This window comes from Coregonus clupeaformis, chromosome 28 (genome assembly GCF_020615455.1).
Source record: "Coregonus clupeaformis isolate EN_2021a chromosome 28, ASM2061545v1, whole genome shotgun sequence".
NCBI classification, from domain to species: domain Eukaryota; kingdom Metazoa; phylum Chordata; class Actinopteri; order Salmoniformes; family Salmonidae; genus Coregonus; species Coregonus clupeaformis.
In genome coordinates, this window is record NC_059219.1 from 12,218,465 (window position 1) to 12,229,122 (window position 10,658).

Here is a 10,658-nt window from a genome sequence, read left to right on the forward strand (position 1 = left end):
CTTCACCTGGAATGCTTTTCCAACAGTCTTGAAGGAGTTCCCACATATGCTAAGCACTTGTTGGCTGCTTTTCCTTCACTCTGCGGTCCAACTCATCCCAAACCATCTCAATTGGGTTGAGGTTGGGTGATTGTGGAGGCCAGGTCATCTGATGCAGCACTCCATCACTCTCCTTCTTAGTCTTACACAGCCTGGAGGTGTTTTGGGTCATTGTCCTTTTGAAAAACAAATGATAGTCCCACTAAGCGCAAACCAGATTGGATGGCGTATCGCTGCAGAATGCTGTGGTAGTCATGCTGGTTAAGTGTGCCTTGAATTCTAAATAAATCACAGACAGTGTCACCAGCAAAGCACCCCCACACCATCACACCTCCTCCTCCATGCTTCACGGTGGGAACCACACATGCGGATATCATCCGTTCACCTACTCTGCGTCTCACAAAGACACGGCAGTTGGAACCAAAAATCTCAAATTTAGACTCATCAGACCAAAGGACAGATTCCCAGCGGTCTAATGTCCATTGCTCGTGTTACTTGGCCCAAGCAAGTCTCTTCTTATTATTGGTGTCCTTTAGTAGTGGTTTCTTTGCAGCAATTCGATCATGAAGGCCTGATTCACGCAGTCTCACTTTTACATTTTAGTTATTTAGCAGACGCTCTTATCCAGAGCGACTTACAGTAAGTGAGTGCATAATTTTTTTTTTCATACTGGTCCCCCGTGGGAAACGAGCCCACAACCCTGACGTTGCAAACACCATGCTCTACCAACTGAGCTACACGAACAGTTGATGTTGAGATGTGTCTGTTACTTGAACTCTGTGAAGCATTTATTTGGGCTGCAATCTGAGGTGCAGTTAACTCTTATGAATGTATCCTCTGCAGCAGAGGTAATTCTGGGTCTTCCTTTCCTGTGGCGGTCCTCATGAGAGCCAGTTTAATCATAAAGCTTGATGGTTTTTGCGACTGCACTGGAAAAAACTCTCAACGTTCTTGAAATTTTCCAGATTGACTGACCTTCATGTCTTAAAGTAATGATGGACTGTCGTTTCTCTTTGCTTATTTGAGCTGTTCATGCCATAATACGGACTTGGTCTTTTACCAAATAGGGCTATCTTCTGTATACCCCCCTACCTTGATTGGCTCAAACGCATTAAGAAGGAAATAAATTCCACAATTTTAACTTTTAGCAAGGCACACCTGTTAATTTAAATGCATTCCAGGTGACTACCTCATGAAGCTGGTTGAGAGAATGCCAAGAGTGTGCAAAGCTGTCATCAAGGCAAAGGGTGGCTACTTTGAAGAATCTCAAATCACAAAATATATTTTGATTTGTGTAGCACTTTTTTGGTTACTACATGATTCCATATGTGTTATTTCATAGTTTTGACGTCTTCACTATTATTATAGAATGTTGAAAATAAAGAAAAACCCTTGAATGAGTAGGTGTGTCCAAACTTTTTACTGGTACTGTATATATATTTAAGCAATAAGGCATGAGGGGTTGTGGTATATGGCCAATATACCATGGCTAATGGCTGTTCTTATGCACGACGCAACGCCCGAGGTGCCTTATATGGTCTGATATACCACGGCTGTCAGCCAATCAGCATTCAGGGCTCAAACTACCTTGTTTATAAAATAAATTAATATATATATATATATTTATAAACTATATATTTATAACCTGGGTGGTATGTTATTTTTTTGTATCACAAAATGTAACGTGATTTCACACACACTACCGCAAAGTCGGTGGAGGCATGCGCAAACAAAATGTTTGAAGGCCATGATGCCAAAGAAGAAGACGTAACACGAGGGTGGATCGAGCGAACTAGCTTTCCCGAGCAGAGTCGACAGAGAATGTCGGACGGAAAAAAGATGGCGGAAGCGGATGATGAAGTGGATTCTGAATCTAATGGCGGTAGAATCAAGGAGAATTGGAAAATTGTCCAAAAGAAAGGAAACGGAGCTAAGTAGAGTACAGTGATGAGAATGTCACCTCGTATCTTGTAGGAGTACGATTTGTAAATGAGGAGCAGCTGATCGAATTACCAATCTTGAGGAATCCATTTGAGATATCCAAACTGGTGGAGAGAGTGCTGGGTAGAGTGATGGCTGTGAGGATCACGAGTGGCGGGCTGGTTTAGATTTTTTGTGCTTCTGAGGATCAGAAGAAACGTGTGTTGCGTCTCACCCGATTTGATAAGTTTGAAGTGTCGTGTGTGTCTCTTAGGAACAGGGCACCCCTCAAGGGTGTTATATCTGGAGTCTCGTGGGAAGTAGATGTTGAAGAGATTAAACATATTGTTGGAGTGATTGATGCACTTCGGATGAATCGTGTGGTGAATGAAGAAAAAGTGAAAAGTATCTGTTTAGTTTTTTGATATGGAGTCTCTCCCTACTCAAGTGCAGTTAGGGTATATTAACCACAGAGTCAGAGCATTTATCCCAAGACCAATGCAGTGTGATCATTGTAAAGCTTTCGGTCATGTTTCAAGTGTTTGTAGAAGGGAGAAGCCGAGATGTCCAAGTTGTGGAAAATAACATACTATGTGTTATAAAAGTGATGTGGAAATGTGACATGTTGCAATTGTTGTGGGAACCATGAAGCCACGTCTTTCGATTGCCCCACAAGGGTGAAAGAGAATGAGGTGGCCAATGTCAGGGCTATCCAGAGCATATCATATGCAGCAGCTGTTAAAAGGGTTGTGGGTTTGAATTTTGTACTTGAAGAGTCCATGGTGGTGGATAGGCCTTCACTGCAGGCTGCAGGCCATCATTGTAAATAAGAATTTGTTCTTAACGGACTTACTAGTTAAATAAATAAAAATGCAGGGGTTGCCTTTCACCAGCAGGATCCTGACATTTTAAAGGTTAAGAAGGTGGACTTTGTGGCCTTTATAGCTATGGTGATAAATGGCACTGCCAAGGTGGAGAGAAGGTCCAGGAAGATATAAATCATGACTGTAAGTCGCTTTGGATAAAAGCATCTGCTAAATGGCATATTATTATTATTATTATTATTGTGGAAGCGGTGGAGTGGTTACTGGGGCTGAAAGATTTATCGGCGAAGGAGTTACATGGAATATTGTCACAAGCCGTACCACCCTCTCAGGCCGTAGAGGATATATGGAGAATTGAAAGAAGGAAGAAGTGGGAGTTTTATTTGGTTTTGTCAATGTACTATTTTTATTTTGGTGGATCACCTATGGATTTTATTTTTTACCTTGTTTTGGTTTCAACCCATCCAGTTGGTGGCGGCAATACACCTTAAAGGGTTGTAGTCCGCCATAATACCCACAGAAGAAGAAGAAGAATGCCAAAGAAGAAGAATTAGAAGAAAGGATATGCGAGAACCTCTGACTTCTCCCTCTAGGCTAGTAGGCTTCCGTATTTCCGAACGTGTTTGCAAGCAGCATCTACTCGAGAAGGGCAAAGTATTTTCTTTCCTGCCATCCTTTTGATTTTTCTGAAATTATCTACGAAATAACATTTTCTCTCGCTGCCTGTGTAAGTTCTGTCTTAGGTATGACTCTTGGGATGGAATTATCATGCTAGCGTTATTTTCCGAGTAGCCAGGCTGAAAGGCCCTGCTAGCTTGCTAGCTTTCTGTTAGCTACGCTAGCTGCCATGTAGCTAGCTAACGTTAAATTGCGACGTTTTTATACCAATTCAGATAAGTGTTGTACGGTGTAGTTTGCTTGTGCATTTTCGAAAGTAACTTAAATACTAACAACGTGGCTGTTCAACTGTAAACCAACCGGCTAGCTAGCTAACGTTAGCCAGCTAGTTGGCTAGCTAGCTAACGTTAGCCACTGTGCTATGGTGGGCTGTGTGCTAACTTCCTTAAGTGATGGGATAGCCTTTGTTTTTTCTAGCTAATTTCACGTGTCCTGATTGTTCTAGCCAGATGAGTGTCTTGTCTCTCACTCTGGTTGTTTTGTGATGGTTTTCTTCTCTTCTCTGCATTTAACTTGGCTTAGATTAAATGTGTGGCCCTCTCCAATGATGTTCTTGGACGATGATTATGAAACCCTGAATCACATTATCTATCTAGTTTATACAAATTATATTTTTAAAGGTGTTTATACATTTTTAATTTCACCTTTATTTAACCAGGTAAGCCAGTTGAGAACAAGTTCTCACTTACAACTGCGACCTGGCCAAGATAAAGCAAAGTGTCTGTATATGTTGGCGTTAAATTGACCAATGGCGTGTGTGTGAGCACTACACGGAATGTATTTGGTGGCATAACGTTGTTTTGACTAGTAGCAGTCATAGTAATACCTTTTAGCTATGCTGGGGGGGGGCTTCTTCTTTTTGATTAGTGCAGCAGAGCAACCAGTCATGCTCAAGTATAACAGCTATGACTCTTATGCCTATGGTGCATTTCCAATAGACTTTACCCCGGTGTTTGGACTAAAGTAATAAGACTTGTTTTTCCACCTCTGAGGCTTGGCCCAAAAAAGTTGAAAGGTCTTGGGCCGTGGACCTACCCAGACTTGGGGCCAGACCTGGGAAAGTGGGACATTTTTTCCAGAGATGGTTAACACGCCTCACAAAGTAACTGTTCCAAGTCCTTAACCGTAGTGATGGAAACACTACCCTTACTAGTAATACACCAGGGTGTATAGACTGGAGTAAAACACTGCCGCATTGGAAAACCCATATCTGACTCTCTGTGGACTGATAAATATCAAAGAAAAGGATTAAAGGCGCTGACAGAGAAATTCTATCCAGGCGGAGAGGTCGGCGGTTCTCGTGCCCATGGAAGCCGTTCAGCCAGAGAAAATAGGATTCTGCTCTTATTTTTCAAGCGGTGCCGTGTTGTTGTTGACCAATCACAGTAGAAAATGTAGCGCCTGCGTGGTTATACATCAACACGTACGTCCAACAGCAGGATCAGCTAACTTGCCCGCTGGCTAATACATCAGTTTACAGAGTCACGTTTAACAATACAAATAATTGGTTTCTAATCCATTTTTGGGTTTATCATTTCTATTGCGTGTAAATACGTTTTTATTAATGCTTATGTCGTTATAGCGATTCTTTGTTCGTACGTCAATGTTTATTTTGTTGCTGTGGTCACCGGCGGCTGTTGGAAAGACTTAACACTAGCCGCTTTGACTAGAGGGACAAGTGGTGTACTCGGAGGGGTACTAGACGATATTCCGCTGGCTGTCTGAAAAGCGCTTAACTGTGTCCATGGTTAATGGAGCTAATTTAATTTCCCCCTTTTCAATTATGGTATATGGTATGTCGATATAGGCCTAGTGATGATTGATGGGTTCTTGCTAGATATTAAGTATCTACAGAAATTGGTTAATTCTGTGCCTTTCGGTTTTCATGTGGTTTGGGTTTTCTGATCTGATGTTCATGGTCTGAATATTTGCCTGTTTCTCATAAAGATTGGAGAGTTTGGGGCAAATACACAATTTCATGCCAGCCACGCAGAGAAGAAATACAGTATATATACAAAAGTATGTCGCCACCCCTTCAAATTAGTGGATTTGGCAATTTCAGCCACACCTGTTATTGACAGGTGTATGAAATCGAGCACACAGCCATGGCTGAGCAGCCGCACACAAGCCTAAGATCACCATGTGTAATGCCAAGCGTCGGCTGGAATGGTGTAAAGCTCACCGCCATTGGACTCTGGAGCAGTGGAAATGCGTTCTCTGGAGCGATGAATCACGCTTCACCATCTGGCAGTCCGATGGACGAATCTGGGTTTGGCGGATGCCAGGAGAACGCTACCTGCCCCAATGCATAGTGCCAACTGTACAGTTTGGTAGAGGAGGAATAATGGTCTGGGACTGTTTTTCATGGTTCGGGCTAGGCCCCTTAGTTCCAGTGACGGGAAATGTTAACACTACAGCATACAATGACATTCTAGACGATTGTGTGCTTCCAACTTTGTGGCAACAGTTTGGGGAAGGCCCTTTCCTGTTTCAGCATGACAATGCCCCTGTGCACAAAGTGAGGTCCATACAGAAATGGTTTGTTGATCAGTGTGGAAGAACTTGACTGGCCTGCACAGAGCCCTGACCTCAACCCCGTCGAAACACCTTTGGGATGAATTGGAACACCGACTGCGAGGCAGGCCTAATCGCCCGACCTCACTAATGCTCTTGTGGATGAATGGAAGCAAGTCCCGCAGCAATGTTCCAATGTTTAATGGAAAGCCTTCTCAGAAGAGTGGAGGCTGTTATGGCAGCATAGGGGGGACCAACTCCATATTAATGCCCATGATTTTGGAATGAGGTGTTCGACGAGCAGGTGTCCACATACTTTTGGTCATAGTGTATATGTGATTTAAGGAAGGAGAATGTTGCATGAAACTTGTGAACCTTTTTAACACTGGATCGAATTGTATAGTTGTAAAGTGAAGCCTGGAATTGTACATTGGAAGCCTGCCATTAAACCACGGTGAATTCTCATGCCTGTTGCATTTAATGGATGCACAGCTGATTTGAGATTAAACAATCCATGTAAGGGACATCAGTTTAATGGTTGAACTTTGATTGTCACTCCTGTAGATTACATACTAATCTTTCAGATGTTAGAATCTCAGACCTACCATTGTTGCCAGTAGGTCTGTACATTTTTATGGCATTTCCATTTTGTAGTAGGCTTAAGTGTTTTATTGGGACCTTCAGATTTGTGGACAGCGTAGTCCTTGCAGAACGTTTTCAGTTGCTGTTTTCATTCTCAAGGTGTCACCTGTTTCGGTGATGTTATAGTGGAATGGTCTGAAGAGCATTGGTGAGCTGGACACAGGACTGTTCTGCAATAATGCTATTATGTACCCCTCTGTCTACAGGTGCTGTTGTTTGTGCTGTTGTCGGCATGGCGGTGGTCATCCGTTTACAGGGGCTCAGAATCACTGCAGGTTCTGAGGACATTCGCAAGTTCTTCACTGGCCTCAAAATCCCAGATGGTGGGGTGCACATTATTGGTGGGGAGCGTGAGGAGGCTTTCATAATTTTTGCTTCCGATGAAGATGCGAGGCGGGCAATGACCCGTTCGGGGGGATCCATCAAAGGTTCTCCGGTTCGCTTACGGCTGAGCAGCAAGTCAGAAATGCAGGCTGTTCTCAAGGAAAGTATAAAACCTGAGGTGACCAAAAAGAGGTCGTCCAAGGAAGGTTTCAGAAGACCGGAAAGAGAAGGCAGGAATGAGAAACCTAGAAAAAAAGACAATGTGGAGATGGGCAGTAGATCAGTGTCGTACAGTGACACACGTAGTCTGGCCCGAAAGCCTTCCTCACAGCCAAGCAGTCAAAATGACTTGTATTTGCTTATGCAAGGCATGCCTTTCACTACGACAGAAGAGAATGTGAGGAAATTCTTTGACGGATTAGTGGTGGAGGACATTATTATGATGAAAAATGACAGCGGCCAACAAAATGGGAAAGGAATTGTCAAGTTTGAAACCAGACTGGATGCTAGAGAGGGTCTGAAAAGGGATCGGCATTACATTGGAACCAGGTTTGTGGAAGTCTATGCATGCTCAGAAGAGCAGTGGTTTGAGGCAGGTGGTGGTATGGAACCTGGTAAAGACAGCAGTGGTACGTTTAGAAGAGGTCCATCCTCAGCTCACACTCTGAGGTATCCTCCAGACCGTGCCAGGTCTCGCTCACCAGTAGCCTACAGGTCAACAAAGTCCTCTTCTCCTCCCAATGAGGAGTTCTGTGTCTTGGTGGAAAACCTCCCCTACTTAGTGGAGAAGAGAGACATAAAGGAGCTCTTCCATCCTGCAGACCTCAAGTATGACCAGATCCTTCACCTTCATGACAGGTATGGGAAAAAGACTAGGTCCATATTTGTGCTTTTCAGAAGCCTGAGGGACTACTGTGCTGCCTTGACTCTTCACAAGCAGGAATTTCTCAACCGATATGTGTACATATCTCCTATTTCAAAAGAGAAAATGGTCGCCATTCTAGAATCTGGGGAAAATCCAAGGGATGGGGCACCCCCCTCTGAAAGGTCTTACAGCAGATCTCAGGAAAGGCTTCCAAGAGAGACCGAGAAGGACTCGTATGAATCTGACAAGATTTGCCTCTATGTGCGCAATCTGCCTTTTGACGTGCGCAAAGTTGAGATTGTGGACTTCTTCCTTGGCTTCAGGATCTCGGAGGAGACTGTTGTTTTGCTGCGTGACCATAAGGGCAATGGACTTGGAGAGGCTTTGGTGATCTTTCAGACTGAGGAGGAGGCTATGAGGGCGCAGTCTCTGAATGGACAAGGGTTTCTTGGAGCAAACGTCATCCTGAAATGCATTTCTCTGGCTCAGATGCGTGAATTTGGTGTTGGTGAACCTGCAGTGACAGAGCAGCAGATGATACCAAGGGAGAGAAGCTCAGAGAGGTACTCGGCCAGGAAGAGTGAGGCGATGTCCCATCTGTACACTGATTACAGTGTCACCCCTGATATAGGCCATCTTCCTATGGACGACCGGCAGGTTCATATTCATGGAGGCAGCAGTCTGGGTCTGGGTCTGGATTCTCACATGATGGAAATCCCTGTTCTGCTTAATAACAGGGGCAATGGATCTGCTCATGGACATGGAGACTATGGACCTTCTGCCCCCCAGCAGTTTGATGGTCCAACGTGCCTGAGACTGGTTAATCTGCCTTCGACTATCAGAATTGACGAAATCTATGACTTTTGCTATGGATATCGTGTAATTCCTGGATCCGTCTCATTGCAGTACAACAACAAAGGGATTCCCAAAGGCTCAGCAACGGTTGTTTTTGAATCTCGCTTGGAGGCGTTAACGGCAGTTGAGGAATTGAGTGGAAGACCAATATGCAGCAGAAAAGTCAAACTAGTTTTTGTGTGAAATTTGACATTTGTCCTCCATATAGAACCTTTCTAGGCATTAAAATGTGGTGTTTTAGGAAGAACAACTTGGACAGTATTTGGTTAGTTTGGTAGTTCCAACAGATGGCGACTGAACAATTTTAGATTTTAAAAATACTGTATAGCTTTCTACTCAAGGTGTAATGGACAAACCTTTTGTCCATATCCCCCTCCCCCCCTTTAAAGAATAACAAAATGATTTATTTGTATTTTGCCCATCACTTGCTCGCTATGAAGCTTTTGTCTTTTAGTGAAATTTGCCTGAAATTGTATTTTCTTTGTAACAGCTGGGTGAAGGTAAAACTTAATTTTGCAACTAATATTTGTTTAAACATGTTTATTGCATTATATAGTGTAAAAGTTGTCCATTAAACTTAGTGGAAATTATTTGATTAAAATGCATACATGTTCTACTGTTGTCTTCCAAGATTGTCTAAAATGTTTTATGTTGTATGAAAAATACTGCATTGCCCATAGTCCTGTATTATTTCCTGTGGTCAATCTGGCGGGTATTTTTGGACTCAGAATGCCATGTTATTTTACTTTAGCTGGTGGGGGGGACACACACACACACCTAAATGGTTAAGTATCTACATACGTTAGGTATTCCCCAAAGCATATGCAGGATATAACACAAGGAAAGGGCGCAACTCTACTGTCTGCATTAAAAACTCACTGTTTATTTTATTCTGATGCCGATGCATACGTTTCGGTCGTCAGACCTTCCTTCGGGCTGCATGCAAGGAGCAGTGAGAATTAAAAAGTGAGTTTAGAATGCAGTAGATTTTCTCGCTTTACTGAGAATCAGTGAATTTCACCTACATTAATTCCAGCTACCCAATTTCCAGAAGTAACCAAGAGTTGGACTACGGTGACCAAAGGACAATGTTGTTCACTATTCTCACAGAAATTATGGTTTTCTGCTTTGCTTCTGTTCAAACCTTGAAGTAATAAGTGGGCGGCCGGTAGCCTAGCGGTTAGAGCATTGGGCCAGTAACCAAAAGGTCACTGGTTGGAATACCTCACAGGAGGGCCTAACGAATTGTCAAGAACCCTGCCCACCCAAGTCATAGACTTCTCTCTGCTACCGCACGGCAAGCTATACCGGAGCGGCAAGTCGGGGACGAAAAGACTCCTGAACAGCTTCTACCCCCAAGCCATAGAACTGCCGAGACTCATACAGACACTTTCTCACACACAGATGCTACTCTATTTATCTATCCTGATTGCCTAGTCACCGTTACCCCTACCTACATGTAGATATTACCTCAACTTCCTCCTACCCTTTGCACATTGACTCGGCCTCGTTATTGTTATTTATTGTGTTACTATTTACTTATTTTTTGTGCCAATTCCGCCCTACTTTTTAACTGCATTGTTGGGAAAGGGCTTGTAAGTAAGCGTTTCACGATAAAGTCCACCTGTTGTATTCGGCGCATATGACAAATAAAATTACATTTTTGACACGGTGTCGTTGTGCCCTTGACCAAGGCACTAAACCCTAATTTGCTCCAGGGGCGCCGTACTACTATGGCTCACCCTGTAATACAACACATTTCAATGCACCTATCCTGTATATGTGACAATAAAACATTTAAAAATATACACTGCTCAAAAAAATAAAGGGAACACTTAAACAACACATCCTAGATCTGAATGAATGAAATCATCTTATTAAATACTTTTTTCTTTACATAGTTGAATGTGCTGACAACAAAATCACACAAAAATTATCAATGGAAATCAAATGTATCAACCCATGGAGGTCTGGATTTGGAGTCACCCTCAAAATTA

General features: G+C 43.1%; 1 protein-coding gene across 2 annotated transcripts; it reads left to right on the forward strand.

Moving 5' to 3' along the window:
- Positions 1 to 3,347: 3,347 nt before the first annotated feature.
- LOC123482126 (RNA-binding protein 12B-like) lies at positions 3,348 to 9,275 on the forward strand. Of its 2 annotated transcripts, none has more exons than XM_045208578.1 (2): positions 3,348 to 3,526; positions 6,824 to 9,275. In XM_045208578.1, exon 2 carries the CDS (start codon positions 6,850 to 6,852, stop codon positions 8,842 to 8,844), a length of 1,995 nt encoding a protein of 664 aa, XP_045064513.1. In that variant the 5' UTR covers positions 3,348 to 3,526; positions 6,824 to 6,849; the 3' UTR covers positions 8,845 to 9,275. The 2 variants fall into 2 exon arrangements, with proteins under 2 accessions (XP_045064513.1, XP_045064512.1); XM_045208577.1 differs by having other exon boundaries at positions 3,352 to 3,510.
- The last annotated feature ends 1,383 nt before the right edge of the window (positions 9,276 to 10,658 follow it).